General features: G+C 44.5%; 1 protein-coding gene across 2 annotated transcripts in view; it reads left to right on the top strand.

Moving 5' to 3' along the window:
- The window catches only part of lamb2 (laminin, beta 2 (laminin S)), a 193053-nt gene that overhangs the window by 147296 nt on the left and 22795 nt on the right, over positions 1-22962 (top strand). For both annotated transcript variants that reach the window (XM_078543047.1, XM_078543046.1), the window contains 7 exons: positions 4428-4652; positions 5965-6182; positions 7631-7727; positions 11835-12207; positions 12646-12830; positions 16388-16629; positions 17552-17755. In XM_078543047.1, the coding sequence (XP_078399173.1) occupies positions 4428-4652; positions 5965-6182; positions 7631-7727; positions 11835-12207; positions 12646-12830; positions 16388-16629; positions 17552-17755 (1544 nt within the window). The remainder of the gene's footprint in view (positions 1-4427; positions 4653-5964; positions 6183-7630; positions 7728-11834; positions 12208-12645; positions 12831-16387; positions 16630-17551; positions 17756-22962) is intronic.

Raw genomic sequence — 22962 nt, 5'->3', positions numbered from 1 at the left:
TTCTAGATTCTCCCACAAGAGGAAACATCCTCTCCACATCCACTCTCTCAAGACCCCTCAGGATCTTAAAGGTTTCAATCAAGTTGTCTCTTACTCTTCTAAACTCCAGGGGATACAAGCCTAACCTGTCCAACCTTTCCTCATAAGACAACCCACCCATCCCTGGTATTAGTTTAGTAAACCTTCTCTGAACTGCTTCTAACGCATTTACATCATTCTTTAAATAAGGAAGCCAGTACTGTGCACAGTACTGCAGATGTGGTCTCACCAGTGCCCTGTATAACTGAAACATAACTTCCCTACTTTTGTATTCAATTCACCTTGTGATAAATGATAACATTCTATTAGCTTTCCTAATTACTTGCTGTACCTGCATTCTAGTCTTTGGTGATTCATGCACTAAGACACCCAGATCCCTCTGAATCTCAGGGTCTGCAATCTCTCACCGTTTAGATAATAAGCCTTTTTTTATTCTCCCTGCCAAAATGGACAATTTCACATTTTCCCACATTATACTCCATTTACCAGGTCTTTGCCCACTCACTCAACCTATCTATCTTTGTAGCCTCCTTACGTCCTCTTCACAACTTTCCTACCTACCTTTATGTCATTAGCAAATTTAGCAACCATACCATCTGTCCCTTCATCCAAGTCATTTATATAAATTGTGAAAGGTTGAGGCCCCAACACTGATCCCTATGGCGCACAACTCATTACATCCCGTCAACCAGAAAAAGACCCATTTATGGCTACCCTCTGTTTCCTGTTAGCCAGCCAATCTTCTCCCCATACCAACATGTTATCCCCTACACCATGAGCTTTTATTTTCGCAAATAACCTTTGATGTGGCACCTTATCAAATGCCTTCTGGAAATCTAAATACAGTACATCCACTGGTTCCCCTTTATCCACAGCACATGTGACTCCTTCAAAGAACTCCAATAAAATGGTTAAATGTGATTTCCCTTTCAAATGTTGACTCTGCTTAATTGCCTTAAACTTTTCTAAGTGCCCTGCTACAACATCTTTAATAATAGCTTCTAACATTTTCCCTCTGACAGATGTTAAGCTGACTGGCCTGTAGTTTCCTGTTTTCTGTCTCCCTCCAATTTTAGAACCATAGAACACTACAGCACAGAAAAACAGGCCATTCGGCCCTTCTAGTCTGTGCCGAAATATTATTCCGCTAGTCCCATTGACCTGCACTTAGTCCATAACCCTCCAGACCTCTCCCATTACATGTATCTATCCAATTTATTCTTAAAACTTAAGAGTGAGCCCGCATTTACCACGTCAGATGGCAGCTCATTCCACACACTCACCACTCTCTGAGTGAAGAAGTTCCCCCTAATGTTCCACCTAAACCTTTCCCCCTTCACCCTAAAGCCATGTCCTCTCGTGTTTATCTCTCCTAATCTAAGTGGAAAGAGCCTACACGCATTTACTCTGTCTATACCCCTCATAATTTTGTAAACTTCTATCAAATCTCCCCTCATTCTTCTATGCTCCAAGGAATAAAGTCCTAACCTGTTTAATCTTTCCCTGTAACTCAACTCCTTAAGACCCGGCAACATCCTAGTAAATCTTCTCTGCACTCTCTCAATCTTGCTGATATCCTTCCTGTAGTTAGGCGACCAGAACTGCACACAATACTCCAAAGTTGGCCTCACCAATGTCTTATACAACCTCACCATAACATCCCAACTCCTATACTCAATACTTTGATTTATGAAGGCCAGTATGCCAAAAGCTTTCTTTACAACCCTGTCTACCTGTGACGCCACTTTCAGGGAATTATGTATCTGAACTCCCAGATCCCTTTGTTCCTCCGCACTCCTCAGTACCCTACCATTTACTGTGTATGTCCTGTGTATGTTTTGAATAAAGTCTTTGGGTTTCTAGATCTTCCTTTACCAGAGACCTCCCCTCTATTAGTTTAAAGCCTTGTCCACAGTCCTAGTTAGACGATTGGCCAGGACACTGGTCCCAACCCGGTTCAAGTGTATCCCATCCCAACAGAATAGCTCACTCTTCCCTGAGTACTAATGCCAGTGCCCCAATAACTGAAACCGCTTCTTCCCACACCACTCCTTGAGCCATGTGTTTAATTCTCTAATCTGCTTGATCCTATGCCAATTTGCACATGGCTCAGGTAACGATCCAGAGATGATTGCCTTTGATGCTCTGCTTTTTAATTTGGTCCCTAGCTGCTCAAATTCTCTTGGCGGAACATCATTCCTGGTTCTACCTATGTTGTTGGTTCCCAAGTGGACCATGACAACTGGATCCTCCCCCTCCCACTCCAAGTTCCTCTCCAGCCATGAGGTGGTGTCCTTAACCCTGGCACTGGGCAGGCAATACAACCGACGGAACTTCCAGTCACAGCTGCAGAGAACAGTATCTATCACCCTGACTATATCGTCCCCTATCACTACCACATTCTTCTTCACTCCCCCGACTTGAATGGCATCCTTCATCGTGGTGCCTTGGTCAGTCCGCTCATTCACCTTGCAGTCCTTCTCCTCATCCACATAGGTAGTGAGCATCTCATACCTGTTGGACAATGTCAGGTGCTGAGGCTCCTCCATGGTTCCCCTCACCTGCCTGACTCGCAGTCACACCCTCCTGTACCTGACCATTGGTCAACCCTAAAGTTCCGCCTCACCTAAAGGGGACTGACTTCCTCCCTGATGCCCTGCAATGTCTGCAACTCAGACTCCAGCTCAGCAACTTGGAGCTGAGGTTGCCTAAGCTGCAGACACTTTCTACAGATATGGTTGTCTGGGATTACAGTGCATTCCACAGATTCCCACATGCTGCAGTCAAGACACACCGTCAGCCCTGCCATTTCTGTCCAACCTTATTTATTTACTTAGTTAATTAGTTAATAATTTAAACAGCTGTAGCAATAGAAAGTTACGCTCACCTAGCTTGGAGAAAAGGAAGGAAACTCACCAACTACTGGAAGCTGAAAAAAAGTAGAAAAAGGAGCACCTCTTTGCTCCTCTGCACCAAATTCCCACCTGAACCAAATTCCCAACTACTCACTTGATCTATGTTTCACTCAAATGTAGTCTCCTGTCTGCACAGCCCTTTCTCCCAGTTTATAAACATTCTACCTGGTTTTAACTGACCCATGCCAAACCACATTTGATCTCTGGTCTGTGCTGAGTTAGTTGATTTCAACTCAGCCAGCTCGTGGGCTTAGACAGTTGCCCCTGGGTCAGGGAAGAGAACTAAATCAGACAGGAGTTCCTGCCCCTGATCACTATGCAGTGATGTCAGCAGTAAGTATGTGGCTGCTAACATTGAGTGAGGACAGGATCAGGTTTGTCTGTGACAAGAGCCTCCTCCTGAATAACTTGCCAGCACTCACTACCCAGCCTCACTAATCAATGGCCACATGGATGATATGCCAGAAGGCAGGTGCTGCACAGGAAAGTGGATCAGACCCCTTTCCACACACACACACACCCCCCGCCCCTTCCAGCAAGAGACAGTTTCTTTCATGAGAAAATGGAAGAAATTATTGCTATGTCACTGGACTGATTCTGCAAGGAATACGAGTTGACGTATGAGGAGAGATTGAGCCGACTAGGCCTGTATTCACTGGAGTTTAGAAGAATGAGAGGGGATCTCATTGAAACATGTAAAATTCTGACAGGGCTGGACAGACTGGATGCAGGGATGATATTTCTTCCAGCTGGGGGTCTAGAACAAGGGGTCACAGTCTCAGGATACGGGGTAGGCCATTCAGGACTGAGATGAGGAGAAACTTCTTCACTCAGAGGGTGGTGAGCCTGTGGAAATCTCCCCCACTGAAGCTGTGGAGGACAAGTCACTGAATAAATTTAAGAAAGAAATAGATAGATTTCTGGACTCTAAAGGATTCAAGGGGTATGGGGAGAGTGCAGGAATATAATGTTGAGATAGAGGATCAGCCATGATCATATTGAATGGCGGAGCAGGCTCCTATTTTCTATGAGTTCAAATTTCACTATGACAGTTGGAGAATTTAATTTCAGTTTTAAAAATCAGGAAATAAAAATATGGTATCAGTGAAAGTGACCATGAAGGGGCCAGATTGTCATTTAAATCACAACTGGTTCACTAATGCCCCATGGGGGAAGGAAATCAGCCATCATTCCCTGGTCTGGCCTAGATATGATTCCAGTTTCAAACCAACATGTTTGAATGTTAACTGCCCTCTGAAGTGGTCGAGCAAGTCGATCAGTTATATCAAAGCCATTACCAGTGGTTCAAGAAGGTGGCCCATCACTACCAGCTCAGGGTAACTAGGGATGGGCAATAAATGCTGGCCTAGCCAGTATCTGCCACTCGCATATTGAGAAGGAATTGTTTTTAAATTGGAGAAAAATAAAGCATTAAGAGAAAAGTTAAATTCTCTCCTTCATTTCTGTTGACAGGTTCTCGGTGTGAAGAATGTGCACCTGGCTACTATGGTAACCCTTTGCTACCAGGCGGTAGGTGTTTGCCCTGCCAGTGCCACAACAATATTGATGTCAACGATCCACAGTCATGTGATCGACAGACGGGTCAGTGCCTGAAGTGCCTGTACAACACGGAGGGGAGGCACTGTGAGCACTGTCGGCTGGGTTACTATGGTGACGCCTCACGACGCAGCTGCAGAAGTAAATTTTACATTTTGATATATAAGAGGCGATGTTAGGGAGAATTGCTTTTACCCAGCCAGTTGTTGTGAATGTGCTGTCTGAAAGAGTGGTGAAGGAAATTCAGTAATAAATTTCAAAAGGGAATTCGATAAATACTGTAAAAGGAAACATTTTCAGGTGCATGGGTAAAGAGTGGGGCAGTGGGTTTAATTGGAAAGCTCTACAAAAGAGCTGTCAAAAGCATGATGGACCAAAGGGCTTCTTTGTGTGCTGCATAGCGACCCAGAATTTTTTCCCCAAATTATGGTGAGATTAATGGTGCTTCCTGTTACTAATGTGTCAATCATCCAGCAACTTGTGGCAACAAAGAGATACCCATCAGTTGAGCACTATTACAAAACTAAAATACTATGGATGCTGGAAATCTGAAATAAAAACAAAAAATGTTGGAAATGCTCAGCAGCTCGGGCAGCATCTATAGAAGGGAAAGAGTTAACATTTCAGGGTGATGACCAATTCAGCTGAAGTTCTGATGCTGCCTGACCTGCTGAGCATGTCCAGCATTTTTGTTTTTACCCCATGAGTTGAGAATTGCCACAAATTCCTTGACGATTCGTGTTGCTCCACTGACATCCTCACAAAAATGGGAGCTTGTCCTCAACCTTCCTGTGAATTCCAAGGAATTGCTGTATTTGTACATTAGTTACCCATTAAACTCACCACAGAAAGTTAGGGCTGGAACTTAACAATATAAGGACATTTACAATTACAGTCTGCCTCTCCGGTTCAGTGGGGAGAACATTTAAACAGTGGAGTCTCATTCCTGCAGGTAGTAACTTGTTCCTAGACTTTTCTTGAAGTTTTTAGATATTTTCCTACTTTTCTTTTCTCTTTTTTTCTCTAATTCAAATCTTTCTTTCCCTCTCTTTGTATATCTTTCTGGACCTGATTTGATTCTAATTCACCCTACTTCCTGCTCTGCCATTCCTATTTCTTTCTCAATCATTGATCACGTTGGTTAAGGAGAGAGACTGTTGGTCCCGTGGCTCACTGAGGTCCCAATGTCCTGTTTGCCCTCGCTGTACCATTAGCTGTTCACACTTGCAACAACTTACAGCACAAAATATATTTGAGTTGGAAAGTGAGGGCAAATGTCAAACTCTCGGGGAACACTCTATGATGCCCCATTCCAGCAAATTCTGGACCAGTGTATTTGTGACATGTGCCAAATTGTAAAATGTAAGTTTTATGTTTGGTCAAAATGAGATAATTAATTGAAGATTGCCTTTAATCCATTGCTTTTACTAAATAGTGTTTTGTTGCTTGGCAGAGTGTACATGTAATCATCTGGGCACCAGACGTGACCAATGCCCAACAAAGGATGAGTGTGCGTGCGATAGAAGCACAGGGCAGTGCTCCTGTCTGCCCAACGTGATGGGTCAGAACTGCGATCACTGTGCCCCAAATTACTGGAACCTGGACAGTGGGTCAGGGTGTGTGCCTTGTAGGTGTGCTAACATCAATTCCTTCACCTCCAACTGTAATGAGGTGAGTCAGGAGCACAAATCAAAGTTGCTGCAAAAATGTAAATTCAGACTGGGCGACACTGAGCTAATAGACCACTGCAGGAGCAATATCCTGTCCGTTCTGAGATTATTCTACCCTGTTTAATGCCCTAGGGTTGCCTCTGAGTCAGTATGTTGTAGGTTCAGTCAGAAGGTTGTGAGTCCAATTCTCACTCCAGGATTTCACTCCAGGACTTGAGCACAAAAGTCCAGGCTGACACTTCAGTACAGTACTGAGAGGATGCTGCAGTGTCTGAGGAGCCGTTATTCAGGTGAGAATTTAAACTGAGGTCCTGAGCTGCCCTCTCAGGAGGAATTAAAAGATTTCTTGGTACCATTCGAAAAAGAGCAGAGGAGTTATCCTGGTGTCTTGGCCAATATTTATCCCTCAATCAACATCACACAAACAGATTATCTGGTTATTATCAAATTGCTGTCTATAGGATCTTGCTGTACGTAAATTGGTTTCCATGTTTCCTACATTACACCAGTGATTTCATTTCAAAAGCACTTCATCACTGTAAAGCTCTTTGGCACTCCTGCAGTCATGAAAGGAGCTATATAAATGCATATTTTTCAAGACCCTCTCCAACTACTCAAACAGATTATCTAGGCCAGTACTGAGGGGATGCTGCACTGGTAAACGTGCCATCTTTCTGGTGTGATGCTAAATCGAGGTTCCTGTCTGTATGTCAAAGCGGATGTGAAAGATTTGTGTAGCAGAGGGGTTCTCCCAATGTTCTGGTCAACACTCATTCTTCAACCAGCAGCACCAGAAGCAGATTCTCTGGTCTTTTTTTTTCCATTTTCTGGATGTAGACATTGCTGGCAAGGCCAACAGTTATTGTCCATTCCTAGTTGCCCTTGCAAAGGTGATGATGAGCCTGAGTCTTGATTCGCTACAGTCAGTGTGATGAAAGTGTTCCCGCAGTGATGTTAGGTTCCAGGATTTTGACCCAGTGACGATGAAAGAACAGCTAATATACATTGTTCTGTACGTGCCCGAATCTACAACCTGTGCTCCTGACCAGTGGTTAGTGTTTACCAGATTTATGTTTTGCACCAATCTCTCCCATGTGTAGTTGCACAGAATGGGAAAGAATACAATTGCAAGTCCTGCTCCAAATTTGATCCAGGGAGGTACAAGTGGAGACACCAGAATCAGTGAGAATGAGGGGAAAGATCAGAATTTGGGAGTGTCTCGGTCAACCAATTCTCCAGAGTTTCTTATGGGGCTGGTTAAAGGGAAGATTATGGCAACAGAGAACTGTCTATACCTGCCCTCACACAGAGAGATGACCAGCCAGACAGAGAAAGGAAAACGCCTCAAATCTTCATGCACAGTATGGAATATCTGACAAAATGTGAGAATGATTTGAAATGTATTGGATTAGTTTCTGAGGTTGATTTGTATTTTCTTTTTCTTTGCAGTTCACTGGTCAGTGTCAATGCCGCCCTGGGTTTGGGGGTCAGTCTTGCACAGACTGCCAGGAGAACTACTGGGGTGATCCCAATGTGCAGTGTCGAGGTGAGCTGCTGTCTGAGCACTGATTCTATAGAGAGCATTACCAAACAGGGCTTAGGCTGCAATTCCTCTCTTGACGTATTTTAATTAAAAAACAGGCACTCCAGCACTGGTCTTTTGGTCAAGCTGTTAAACTGAGGCCCCATCTGCTCTCTTTACTGGATATAAATACTGGATACTTCTGTGAGTGTTTGATAGAACAGTGGTAATTAGATGAGGTCCACAGGTATCTCTCTCCATTAGAGAAAGACAATTGGTTATATAGTTTGAGGGGCACCACTCCACAAGCATGGAGCAAGGAGGCAGCCTCCATGAACTACCACAGCTGATACGGGGATTGAGCCTGTGCTGTTGTCGTCATTCTGCATCACACTCTAGCCATCTGAGCTAACCAACCCCCACTAACAATGGATGGAACAGTGTAAACTCTGTATCTAAACCCTGCTGCACCTATCCCAGGAGAGTTTGATGCTGATACAGGGTTCCCAAGATCAAGAGTGTTCCAATCCCCAGCACTAATATCCTTTGTATTGAGCACAAAAATTCAATTGATATCCTGCCGATTCATGATTTGTACCGTTGGAAATTTATATGGCATTTCAGACATGAGTTTAGCAGGTAATTAGAAATTGCTGTACCATGCCTCAGCACAGGCTGACCCAGCTCAAACATATGAGGCCCAATTTTCCCATCACCTCTCTCTAGGCGGTGGATTCCAAAGGACACTGTGCCTGTGTAGGTCTTGATCTTCCGGCCTCCACTGCCCAGAGCTGAAGTGGGACAGGTGTACAATATGACCTGGTCACCAGCATCGGCACATTGGGCAGATGCCATGCAGAAGGTCCCAAACTATAAAGATTCGGTGGGCAAAAAGAAAAGCTCAGCTGTTTGGGAAACTGTCGAGACACCTCGAACCCTCCGCTGGTTTTTAGCAGCATCCCTGCATTGAAAGATTTAGAAGGTGGGCCAGGAACCTTCCTCCTCCCAGTCTGATTTCAATAGATGCAGTGCATCTGCACCAATTACAGCTCCACCTACAACAGATAGCTCCAGATATCCCAGGGCATTGTACCAGGTTTGGAGATCTGGCACGTTGAACCGTCTCCCCTTCCCCAGGCTCTGCAGAAAGTAAAACTGGACCTACCGGGTTTTATTAATGATTTTTATCATTCATTTTTGCTTTTGTTCTCACAGTTTCAGCAGTGGCTTAGTGGGTAGTAATTTTCCTCTTGCTTCTAAGTCAGAGGGCCAGGTTTAAATTCCCATTTCACAAACCTGAATCTATAATCTATGCTGACACTCCTGTTGCCAGTACTGAGGGAGTGCTACACAGTTGGCTGTGTGCTTTTTGATTGAGATGCTAAACTGAGGCTGTCAGCACTCTCGGGTGGAAGTAAAAGATCCCACAGCCACCTTTTCAGAGAAGAGCCCCTGTATGCTGGCCAACATATTTCCATTAACCAGCATCACAGAAACAGATTAACTGATTATTATCTCTTTTTTAAAATTCATTCATGGGATGAGAGCGACCCTGGCTAGGCCAACATTTACTTCCCATCCCTAATTGCCCTTGAGAAGGTGGCCGTGAGCTGCCTTCTTAAACCATTGCAGTCCCTGTGGTGTAGGTACACCCACAGTGCTGTTAAGGAGGGAGTTCCAGGATCATGACCCAAAACAGTGAAGGGATGGCAATATATTTCCAAGTCAGGATGGTGAGTGGCTTGGAGGGGAACTTGCAGGTAGCGGTGTTCCCAAGTGTCTGCTGCCCTTGTCCTTCTAGATGGTATGGTTGTGGGTTTGGAAGGTGCTGTCTAAGGAATCACAGAATCACAGTGCAGAAGAGGCCCTTCGGCCCATCGAGTCTGCACCGACACGTGAGAAACACCTGACCTACCTACCTAACCCCATTTACTAGCACTTGGCCCATAGCCTTGAATGTTATGACGTGCCAAGTGCTCATCCAGGTACTTTTTAAAGGATGTGAGGCAACCCGCCTCCACCACTCTTCCAGGCAGTGCATTCCAGACCATCACCACCCTCTGGGTAAAAAAGTTTTTCGTTACATCCCCCCTAAACCTCCTGCCCCTCACCTTGAACTTATGCTCCCTTGTGACTGACCCTTCAACTAAGGGGAACAGCTGCTCCCTATCCACCCTGTCCATGCCCCTCATAATCTTGTACACCTTGATCAGGTCGCCCCTTAGTCTTCTCTGCTCCAACGAAAACAACCCAAGAAGTTTGGTGAATTCCTGCAGTGCATCTTGTAGATGGTACACACTGTAGTTACTGTGCAACTGTGGCATAGGGAGTGAAAGTTTGTCGATGGGGTGCCAATCAAGCTTCTTGAATGTTGTGGAGCTACGCTCAAACATGCAAGTGGGGAGTATTCCATCACACTCCTGACTTGTGCCTTGTAGATTGTGGACAGGCTTTGTGGAGTCAGGATGCCTAGCCTGTGACCTGCTCTTATAGCCACAGTATTTATATGGCTAGTCCAGTTCAGTTTCTAGTCAGTGGTAACCCCCAGGATGTTGATAGTATGGGATTCAGTGATGGTAATACCATTGAATGTCATGGGCGATGGTTAGAATCTCTCTTGTTGGAGATGGTCATTACCTGGCACTTGTGTGGCGTGAAAGTTACTTGCCACTTGTCAGCCCAAGCCTGGATATTGTCCAGGTTTTGCTGCATTTGGACACAGACTGCTTCAGTATCTGAGATGTTGCGAATCATCAGCGAACATCCCCACTTCTGACCTTATGATGGAAGGAAAGTAATTGATGAAGCAGCTGAAGATTGGGCCCAGGACACTACCCTGAGGAACTCTGCAGTGATGTCCTGGAACTGAGATGATTGATCTCCAACAACCATCTTCCTTTGTGCTAGGTATGATTCCAACCAGCGTAGAGTTTTCTCCCTGATTCCCCATTGACTCCAGTTTTGCTAGGGCTCCTTGATGCCACAGTCAAATGCTGCCTTGATGTTGAGGGTAGTCACTCTCACCTCACCTCGGGAGTTCAGCTCTTTTGTCCAGGTTTGAACCAAGGTTGTAATGAGGTCAGGAGCTGAGTGGCCCTGGTAGAACCCAAACTGAGTATTAGTGAGCAGGTTATTGTTAAACAAGTGCTGCTTGATAGCACTGTTGATGACCCCTTCCATTACTTTACTGATGATCGAGAGTAGACTGATGGGGCGGTAATTGGCTGGGTTGGATTTGTCCTTTTTGTGTACAGGACATGCCTAGGCAATTTTTCACGTAGCTGGGTAGATGCCAGTGTTGTAGCTGTACTGGAACAGCTTGGCTCGGGACACAGCAAGTTCTAGAGCACAAGTCTTTAGTACTATTGCCAGAATATTGTCAGGACCCATAGCCTTTGCAGTATCCAGTGCCTTTAGCTGTTTCTTGATATCATGTGGAGTGAATCGAATTGGCTGAAGACTGGCATCTGTGATGCTGGGGACCTCTGGGGGAGGCTGAGATGGATCATCCACTCAGCACTTCTGCGTGAAGATTGTTGTGAGTGCTTCAGTATTATCTTTTGCACTGATGTGCTGGGCTCCCCCATCATTGAGCCTCCTCCCCCAGTGAGCTGTTTAATTGTACCACCGCCATTTATGACTGGATGTGGCAGGACTGCAAAGCTCAAATCTGATCCGTTGGTTGTGGAATCGCTTAGCTCTCTATATCACTTGCTGCTTATGCTGTTTGGCACGCAAGTAGTCCTGTGTTGTAGCTTCACCAGGTTGACATCTCATTTTAGGTATGCCTGGTGCTGATCCTGGAATGCCCTCCTGCACTCTTCATCTCATTGCTGTTTGTGGGATCTTGCTGTGCACAAATTAGCTGCAGTATTTCCTACGTTACAACAGTGACTACATTTCAAAAAAATACATAATTGGCTGTAAAACACTTTGGAATTTTCTTAAGTGATGATAAGGCACTATAGAAATGGGAGTTCTGTCCCTACCTGTATAGGGAAGCCTCTGATATCTCAGGACATTGTACGTCAGGCTGGTAGAGCTGAAATATCATGTCTCCTTTCCTTCCCCCAGGGACTCCAGAGGGGTTTTATTAGTAATTTTCTCATTTTCTCCTTTTCATTATCCCAGTGTGTGACTGTGACTATCAAGGCATCGAGATAAGCCAGTGTGATCGAGCAACTGGGCATTGCGCGTGCCGCCAAGGGGTTTCTGGGGTGCGCTGTGACAAGTGCGCCCGTGGATTCTCAGGACAGTTCCCAGACTGCCACCCTTGCCACCAGTGTTTCGGAGACTGGGATCGCATCGTGCAGGACTTGGCGGCTCAGACCAGGCGTCTGGCTGAGCGAGCAGGTGAAATTCAGCTAAGCGGAATCAGCGGCTTTTACGAAAGTAACTTCCGCATCCTGGAGGAAAAGTTGCTGCAAGCTCAGAGAATCGTAAATGCGCGAAATGCAACCGCTGTAGCAGTGGCTGAGCTCATGAACCTGATAAGTGATCTTCGGTGAGTGACTCATTCTCCGCACGGTGTGACGTAAATATTCCTCACACCTCCAGTGATTTTGAATCAAAGCAATGAGAAAGGGTTCTGTAGATTATAGAAAATTCAAAGTTCAAGTGATTCTCGAGTAATGAATTTAAATATCCCCGGCTATATAATAATAAAGGATAATTCTTTAAGTGATAATTAAAGGCAACGGGGTTTAGCAGGAGAATGGGATTAGACTGGCTGGGATATTAAAGGGTGTGGGGAGCGATCAGGGGAATGGGATTAGACTGGCTGGGATATTAAAGGGTGTGGGGAGCGATCAGGGGAATGGGATCAGACTGGCTGGGATATTAAAGGGTGTGGGGAGCGATCAGGGGAATGGGATTAGACTGTGTGAAATAACCAACCTTTCCTAATCTGAAACCGAAAGCCAAGTTTCAAATGTTTTTCCAGGAACAAAATTACTGGGACCACGGACATTTTGAATGGACTTGAAGACGTTCTTACTGCAGTGCAAAACCAGAACAGCGGTGCCAGTGTTGAACTGAGTAACCTGGAACGTGAAGCAAGAGCTCTAAATCTCTCCACCAAGGAGCTGTCCAGACAGCTTGACATACTGAAACACTCCAACTTCCTTGGTACGCTCTTGCCCCTCTTCCCCACATGAGCGCATGGGTAGTTTAAATGTGTTGGTTCATTGATGGCTGAGTGACTTGATGCAGCGACATATGATGTGACACTAAACTAACTAGAAGAGGAAGGTCTGCAGGTTTAAGCCCTAATCTGAGGGCTGATCTGATTGAGGTGTTTAAAATATGAAAAGGATTTAAGATGGCAGAGAGACAGAAACTATTTCCTCTGATGAAGGAATCAGAACAAGGGGGCTTAATTTTAAAGTTGGAACTAGACTGTTCATAGGAACATAGAAACAGGAGGAGGCCATTCAGCCTATCAAGCCTGCTCTGCCATTCAATACGACCATGGCTGATCATCCACTTCAATGCCTTTATCCCGCACTAACCCTATACCCCTTTATGTCTTAGTAAGTTAGAAATCTGTCAATCACTGCTTTTAACATACTCAATGATTGTGCTTCTATAACCCTCTGGGTTAAAGAATTCCAAAGATTCACAACACTCTGAGTAAAAAGAAATTCTCCTCATCTCGGTCCTAAGTGGCTCCCCCCTTATTTTGAAACTGTATCCCCTGGTTCTAGACTCCACAACCAGGGGAAACATCTTACCTGCATCTACCCTGTCTATCCCTTTAAGTATTTTGTAGGTTCAGTAGGGAAATCAAGAAGCACTTGATCACCCAAAGGGATATAAAAAAAAACCTAGAAGTCATTCCTCCTGAAGGTTGTGGATCCTGAAGACTGAGTTTGATAGATTTTTGTTGGGTATGAGTATCAGAGAATATAGAGCACAGATGGCTAAATGGAGTTATCAACAGATCAGCCATGATCTAACTGAATGGCGGAGCAGGCTCTAAGAGTTGAATGACCTCTTCCTGCTCCTATAGTCTCTGCTGAGTTGAGATAATCTTATCTTGGGCCTTGTAGGAACACAACTTGCTTCACTAGCCCTTAAAAATCATCCAGGTTTCCCACTCCTGACTGATATCCAGTGACCCTCTAATGGAATGTGTATAACATAAATGTTATAATGTGCATCATAACCCCAGATGGAGCTCTTCAGCCGTGCCTCTGAGCCAAAGCTCCGGGTTCAAGTCTCACCCCAAGACTTGTTGGCCATGATGGAATGTTTATGACATGGTTGAAACAGATTGTTAATCGGTCTGTTAATTCTTCCAACACTTCCTCACTATTCCCTAAAGGGGAAAAGACAACTTTGTGTGATGATCTGAAATACTAAGTCCCAGGAACTGGGTTCATACTGCCCCATACTCACTTCTTTCTCCACCAACAGAGATTTTCATTGACACACCTTGTCCTCTTCAAAATAATTAATTGGCTGTGCTTCTCACTCCATGGTATTCCCAACCTTCAACAACTTCCACCTTTAGCCATCATGGCCTGGTACCTGGCATTCTCTTCCTGAATGCCTTGATCTTATTACACCAATGCCACATTCAGAAGACCTTGTGCATCTTATTACATAAAAGTAAAAGCAAAATACTGCGGATGCTGGAAATCTAGAACAAAAACAAAAATACCTGGAAAAACTCAGCAGGTCTGACACCGTCTGCGGAGAGGGATACAGTTGACGTTTCGGGTCCGTATGACCCTTCATCAGATTACATTAAAGGTTGTTTACAAATCCAAACTGTAGTTACTAACTCACTTTCCTACCCAAATCTCCTGAAACCCCATTTTGAAAGTCATATCTGGTTTTAGTGACTGGAAGCCAGTGTCTAGTGGCGCACCACAGGGATCTGTGCTGGGTCCCCTATTATTTGTCATTTATATAAACGGCATAGATGACTAAGTGGGGGGTAGGATTAGTAAGTTTGCGGATGACACAAAGATTGGCCAGGTGGTTAACAGTGAGGTTGAGTGTCTTGGGCTACAGGAAGATATAGACGGGATAGTCAAATGGGCAGATAAGTGGCAGATGGAATTTAACCCTGAAAAGTGTGAGGTGATACAGTTTGGAAGGAGTAATTTGACAAAGAAGTATTCAATGAACAGTATGACACTAGGAAGTTCTGAGGAACAAAGGGACCTTGGCGTGTGTGTCCATAGATCTCTGAAGGCAGAGGGGCATGTTAGTGGGGTGGTGAAAAAGGCATATTGGACACTTGCCTTTATCAATCGAGGCATAGATTACAAAAGTAGGGAGGTCATGTTGGAGTTGTATAGAACCTTAGTGAGGCCACAGCTGGAGTACTGTGTGCAGTTCTGGTCGCCACATTATAGGAAGGATGTGATTGCACTGGAGGGGGCGCAGAGGAGATTCATCAGGATGTTGCCTGGGATGAAACATTTAAGTTATGAAGAGAGGTTGGATAGACTTGGGTTGTTTTCATTGGAGCAGAGAAGACTGAGGGGCGACCTAATCGAGGTGTACAAGATTATGAGGGGCATGGACAAGGTGGATAGGGAGCAGCTGTTCCCCTTAGTTGAAGGGTTAGTCACTAGGGGGCATAAGTTCAAGGTGAGGGACAAGAGGTTTAGGGGGGATGTCAGGAAAAACCTTTTTACCCAGAGGGTGGTGAGGGTCTGGAATGCACTGCCTGGGAGGGTGGTGGAGGCGGGTTGCCTCACATCCTTTAAAAAGTACCTGGATGAGCACTTGGCACGTCATAACATTCAAGGCTATGGGCCAAGTGCCGGTAAATGGGATGGTAAATAGGTAGGTAGGTCAGGTGTTTCTCACGTGTCGGTGCAGACTCAATGGGCCAAAGGGCCTCTTCTGCACTGTGATTCTGTGATCCTGGTTGCCAGTCTGCTATAATGGTTGCTTTGAGTGTTTGAGGTACCACATAGAATTTACAGCACAGAACCAGGCCATTTGGCCCAATTGTTCTGTGCCAGTCTTTATGTTCCAGACAAGCCTTCTCCCACTCTACATCATCTAACCTCATCAACATATCCTTCTATTCCTTTCTCCCTCATGCACTTAACTAAATTTCCCCATAAAAATATTAATGCAATTCACCTCAACCTTACCATGTGGCAGTGGGTTCCATATTCTAACTATTCAACAGCTAATACGTTTCTTCTGAATTTCCTGTTGGATTTATTAGTCACTGTCTTTTATTTATGACTCCCCCACAAGTAGAAACATCTTCAATACGTCTACCCTATCAAACCCTTTCATAATTTTAAAGACACCAACTAGGTCTTCCACTGCCTCCTCTTTTCTAGAGAAAGTTCAGACTTTACTGATACTGTAGTTATATCTTCTCAGTTCTGTTGTCATCCTTGTAAATCTTGTCCACACCATCTCCAGTACTTTTTGTAAAATAGAGACCAGAATTGTGCACGGTACTCAAGATGTGAGTCTATACAAGTTTAATATAACTTCCCTACTTTTCAATTCTAATCCTCTATAAATGAACCCGAGTGATGATTTACATTTTTCATGGCTTTAACTCACATTGCTACTCTTAATAATTTGTACATGAGTACCCCAAAATCTCTTTGTTCCTCTACCTCATTTAAGCATTTTATTCACTTTATTAAAGACAAATGGCATAGTCACTCCAGAGTGATTTTATTTCCTCTCACCAGGTGCTTATGACAGTATTCGAAGCTCTTATGATCAGTCATGCCGGGCTGAGAGGACGGTAAATGGTTCCACTGTGACCTATCCCAATATTGTCAGTACATCTGCTGGCACTCGTCGTAAGACAGAAGTCTTGATGAGAACGAGAAAGGATGATTTCTATAGGAAGAATGCTGCCAACAGGCGTGCTCTCAATGACTTGGCTGCTAAAGTACAAACATTAAACCTGAAGAACATTAATGAAAAGGTTTGTTGGATTTGTTCTCTGCTTCTTGCACTGACCCATAGAGCTGCTATTGATGGAAGTCACAAAAAGGAATTTAACATTTTTAATACTCCTTATTGTTTCTCTGGAGTTTCGATTTCTCAATCCTGCATTCAATATTGAGAGATTGTTGGCCTGAAGCCAGAAATTCGCTGCTGGGCGAGAAGAGCAGTGAAGACCAGTTTAGGGCTGCCCCTGATTTGACTAAGGAGCAATTCAAATTTAAAAAAATAATTCTTAGTAGATGTAGGTGTGGGTGTCCCTGTAAAGACTGGTATTTATCATCTGTCACCAGTTGCCCCATAAGAGGTGGGCCTTCATTTGGAACTGGTGCAGTCCTTGTGAGGTAGGTGCTCCCACAGTGCTCTTTGGTAGGTTGGTTCCAGAATTTTGACCCAGCGACAATGAAGGAACAGTCATGTGCCTACTGTCCTTGTTCTTCTAGGTGGTGGAGATTTCTGGTTTGGGAATATTCCCACTCCCCTCCTATAGTCTTTATATTTTTGAGTTCCAAGATTTTGATCCAGCGATAATGAAGGAACAGCAATGTAATTTCTTGTCAGGATGGTGTATGACTTGGAAAGGAAATTGCAGGTGGTGGTAATCCCTTGTGTGTGCTGCCGCTGTCCTTCTGGGTAGGAGAGGTGATAGGCTTAATTCTTTAGGTCATGTGGCAATTGTGTGTCTAATGCTGAGGGAAGGGTTGGGTGTAAAGGAGAAATGGTTTCAAAGGCAGGTAAATGCATAAAGAGTTAAACCAGAAGTAACTTGGCTCACAACCCCACCTGTCCTGACCCAAGGGACTGGGACCATGATTCTTGGCCACGATCTAGTACCTGTGGAATGTGCTCACATTCATTTTCAGAATTCTTGTAGAATTGATGCTAATAATTGTGCATTTCAGGTATGTGGTGCTCCTGGAGATTTACCATGCAGTGACAGCCCGTGTGGTGGGGCTGGATGTTATGAAGACGATGGGACCAGGCACTGTGGGGGTCTGAACTGTAATGGTGCAGTTGCAGTAGCTGACGCTTCTCTCGATCGAGCCCAACAATCAGAAGATGAACTCCAGAGAGCAATGAATGAGGTGGAGGAGCTATTTCAGAAGGTGAGCAGAGAGAGAATCTGCAAATTTCAGCTGTGACAGACTTTGCTTTGTTTTCATTCTCGTGAAGTTTCACCAGAGAGTTTCTATTCGTTCCATAGAACCATAGAAAAGTTACAGCACAGAAGGAGGCCATTCAGACCACCTTGTCCATGCCAGCCCGAGGACACCCAGGTGCCCTTTCTAATCCCACCTTCCTGCACCCAGCCCATAGCCCTGTAGCTTATAGCACTTTAGGTGCAGATCCAGGTACTTTTTAAAAGAGTTTAAAGTTTCTGCCTCTACCACCAACTTAGGCAGCGAATTCCAGACACCCCCTACCCTCTTCGTAAAAAAGTTCTTCCTCATGTCCCCCCTACACCTTCTGCCACTTATTTTGAATCTATGACCCCTGGTTCTAGAATTCTCTTCCAAGGGAAACAATTTTATCCTGTCCACTATCTATTCCCCTCATAATTTTGTACACCTCAATCAAGTCACCTCTCCGCCTTCTTTGTTCTAAGGAAAATAACCCCAACCTATCCAATCTCTCCTCGTAGCTACACTTTTCTAACCCTGGCAACATTCTTGTAAACCTCCTCTGCACTCTCTCCAGAGCTATTACATCCTTCCTGTAATGTGGTGACCAGAACTGCACACAATACTCCAGTTGTGGCCTCACCAGTGTTTTATACAATTCTAACATTATTTCCTTACTTTTATATTCTATACCTCTGCCAATGAAGGAGAGCATTCCATATGCCTTCTTTACAACCTTGTCTACTTGAACTGCTGCCTTCAGGGACTTGTGTACTTGTACGCCAATATCTCTCACTTCATCTACCCCTCTTAGTATATTCCCACTTATTGTGTAATCCCTGTAACTGTTTGATCTCCCTAAATGCATGACCTCACACTTCTCTAAATTAAAATCCATCTGCCACTTTACCGCCCACTCCACCAACCCATCTATATTGTTTTGGAGATAATGGCTATCCTCTACACTATCCACTACTCGGCCAATCTTTGTGTCATCTGCAAATTTCCCAATCATGCCCCCCACGTTTACATCCAAATTGTTAATATACAACACAAACAGCAAGAGTCCCAACACCGAGCCCTGTGGAACACCACTTGAGACAACTTTCCATTCGCAAGGGCATCCATCGACTATTACCCTTTGTTTCCTGTTACAAAGCCAACCTTTTATCCAGTTTGCCACATTACCCTGAATCCCATGGGCTTTTACTTTCCTGACCAATCTGCCATGTGGGACCTTGTCAAATGCCTTGCTAAAATCCATGTACACAACATCCACTGCACTACCTTCATCAACCCTTCTTGTCACTTCCTCAAAGAATTCAATCAAATTTGTGAGGCAAGACCTTCCTTTAACAAATCCACGCTGACCATCCCTGACTAGTCCATGCCTTTCCACATGACAGTTCATCCTATCTCTCAGGATTGATTCTACTAATTTGCTCACCACTGATGTAAGACTAACTGGCCTATAATTGTTTGGTATTTCCTTTGATCCCTTTTTAAACAATGGAACTATGTTTGCATTTCTCCAGTCCTCCGGTACCTCCCCTCTATCTAGTGAAGATTGGAAAATCATCCTCAGAGCATCTGCTATCTCCTCCCTGACTTCCTTCAGCAGCCTCGGAAACAATCCATCTGGCCCTGGTGACTTATCCACTTTCAAGGATTTCAGCCCTTCGAGTACTTCCTCTCTCTTTGAGATATTGGACAGGATAGTCATAGTGTTCCTCCTGGACTACTATATCTTCCTCCCTTTCCTTTGTAAACATGGAGACAAAATATTCATTCAAAACCCTTCCCACAGCCTCTGCATCTACATACAAGTTTCCATCTTCATCTCTGATAGGCCCCACTTTTTCCTTAACTAACCTTTTAGCATTAATGTATTGGTAAAACATCTTTGGGTTATCTTTAACTTTACTTGCTAATCTTTTTTCATGCCCTGTCTTTGATTTCCTTATTTCCTATTTTACTTCATCCCTGCACTTCCTGCATTCGTCTAGGCTATCTGCAGTGCACTCTCTTTTTCTGTTTGATCTTCCCCTATATTCCTCTAGACAACCAGGGGGGTTCTAGATTTGGCAGTACCACTCTTATTTTTGTAGGGTATATGTCTACATTGTACAATTAGGATCTCGCTTTTTAGTGCTTCCCACTGGCTTTCCACTTTTATCCTCCAGCAGTGCTGTCCAGTCCACCTCAGCCAAAGTCCCTTCTCATTTCTGCAAAATTTGTCTTCCCCCAGTTCAAGACTTTTACTCCTGCCTTATCTCTGTCCTTCTCTATGGTAATGCTAAATCTAACTGAATTGTGATCACTGTCCCTGATATGGTCACCAACTGTCACTTCACCTACTTGCCCTTTTTCATTCCTCAAGACTAGGTCTAGAATTACATCTCTTGTTGGGTTTGTCACTAATTGGTTGAAAAAATTTTCCTGGACACACTGCGTGAATTTTTTTCCCTCAGTGTCCCTTCATGGGATGTGAGTGTCTCTGGCAAGGCCAACATTTATTGTTCATCTCTCATTGCCCTTGAAAATGTGGTGGTGAGCCACTTCTTTGAATCGCTGTAGTCAAGTGGTATAGGTACACTCATAGTGCTCTTAAAGAGGGAGTTCCAGGATTTTGATCCAGCGATAGTGAAGGAGCAGCAATGTAGTTCCATGTCAGGATGCTGCATGACTTGGAAAGGAAATTGCAGGTGGTGGTAATCCCTTGTGTGTGTTGCCCCTGTTCTTCTGGGTGGGAGAGGTGACAGGCTTGGAAAGTGCTAAGGAACCGTGGCGAGTTGCTGCCATGAATCTTGTAGATGATACTTGCAGCTGCTACTATGTGCCGTTGGTGGAGGGAGTGAATGTTTAAGGTGGTGGATGGAGTGCCAATCAAGCAGCTTGCATTGTCCTTGTGTCAAACTGCTTTAGCATGTACATTTTCAGTTTTCATTTCTGGGCTTTTCTCTCTCGTGCATTTTCTCCATGTCTGCTGCTTCAGTTGAGAGTTTGTTTCAGTTCAGAATCCATTTAAGGTGTCCTTTTTCTTAGTTTTTCTGCATTCTTGTGAGGATAAAGGGTTTTTGATCCGGACACTGCCACCAGGAAGAATCCCGCTTCCTATACCATGAAGTAGACATCGTAGTCTTGAGTATAGTCCTTCAGTAGCACAGAACTTGAGTGTTGCTGAAAAATGAGACATGTCGAAGCTTTTCATCTAGCACTCATCAGGACACTTCGCAAAAACACCAATATAAGGGGAAAACAACATTTTATGCTGTATGTGAAGAGAGTGCTGATTTGTTGGCAAGTGGACTCTGCTTGGCAGAGGCATTGCCATGGAGAATGCAGCAGTGATGGTGACTGACAGTTAACTGTTAAGCATTGTTTGAAATTTAAACAAGGCAGCTTGACCCTGCTTGGTCAAGGCATTGTTCTGTTTAGCCAAAACAGGCGCAATGTGTGTACACATGATGTGTGTTACAATAAGTAACAGCCATTCGCTGACTCATTCCTCAGGGCAATGCCTTGATCAACTGGGGTCAAGCTGCCTAATTTAAATTTCAAACACTGCTTGGCAGTTAACTGTCAGTCACCATCACTGGTGCATTCTCCATGACAACATCTCTACCAATCAGAGTCTACTTGCCAACCAATCAGCACTCTCTTCACACAGTATAAATTGTTGTTTTCCCCTTATATTGGTATTCTTGTGAATTGTCTGGGTGTGAGGCGAAAAGCTTCAACATGTCTCTTTTTTCAGCAATAGTCTCAAGTTATATTAACAGCAAGTATTTATTAACAACTCAATTATATACAAACATACAATAGAAGGTGCAGGTGTGAAGCTGACTCCATCCTAGGTCTGTCTATGTCTGACCATCTCTGACCCTAGCTCTAGGTCATGTGCCTCCTCACATCATGTAGGAAGTACTGTACACAGTCCCACATTAACCCTGTATATAGAAGACCCTACTACTACAGCTGATGAGAAGTGTGACCTGATATTCATTTTTCTCAAACGGTGGTTGTGGGGGATGGTGGGGGTTGGAGCAGAGACGTGGGAGGTGCCGGCAGCTCATCCAGATAATGATAATGAGGCCAGAGGACCAATTTTGCGAGACCTTGGCCCACATCATTGAATCACACACTTGTCAGCGTTTTGAAAAAAGCTCACTGACCTGAAATGTTATAGAGTCATAGAGGTCTACAGCACAGAAAAAGACGCTTTGGCCCATCGAGTCTATGCCGGTCAAACAAGTACCTAACTATTCTAATCCCATTTTCCAGCACAAGGCCCATAGCCTGGGATGCCTTGGCATCGCATGTACATTTGGCATCCAAATATATCTTAAATGTTATGAGGGTTTCTGCCTCTACCACCCTTTCAGGCAATGAGTTCCAGATTCCAACCACCCTCTGGGTGAAAAAATTCTTCTTCGCATTCCCTCTAAACCTTCTGCCCCTTACCTTAAATCTATGCCCCCTTGTTATTGATCCCTACAACAAGGGGAAACCTTCCTTCCTGCCTACCCTATCTCTGCCCCTCAATTTTATACACCTATCATGTCCCCCGTCAATCTCCTCTGCTCCGGGGAAAATAACCCCAGTCTATCCAATCTCTCCTCATAACTAAAACTCTCCAGCCCAGGCAATGTCCTGGTAAATCTCCTCTGCACACTCTCTAGTGCAATCACATCCTTCCCATAACGTGAATTCCAGAACTGCACGCAATACTCCAGCTGTGGCCTAACCAGCTTGTTCTACAGTTCTAGCATAACCTCCCTGCTCTTGTATTCTATGCCTTGGCTAGTAAAGGCAAGAATCCCATATGCCTTCTGAACCGCCTTATCTACCTGTCCCGCTACCTCGAGGGACCGGTGGACATGCACACCAAGGTCCCTCTGATCCTCGGTACTTCCCAGGATCCTACCATTCATCATGTATTCCCGTGCCTTGTTTGCCCTGCCCAAGTGCATCACCTCACACTTATCCGGCTGAAATTCCATTTGCCACTGATCAGCCCATCTATATCCTCCTGTAATCTAAGGCTATCCTCCTCACTATTTACCACCCCACCAATTTTTGTGCCATCCACGAACTCACTGATCAACCCTCTTACATTCAAGTCTAAATCATTTATATATACCACAAGCAGCAAAGGACCCAACACCAATCCCTGTGGAACCCCACTGGAC

The sequence above is a fragment of the Cetorhinus maximus genome, chromosome 6 (genome assembly GCF_964194155.1).
Source record: "Cetorhinus maximus chromosome 6, sCetMax3.hap1.1, whole genome shotgun sequence".
Classification (NCBI taxonomy): domain Eukaryota; kingdom Metazoa; phylum Chordata; class Chondrichthyes; order Lamniformes; family Cetorhinidae; genus Cetorhinus; species Cetorhinus maximus.
Note: the sequence above shows the minus strand (reverse complement) of the source record. Positions and strands in the feature narration are given on the sequence as shown.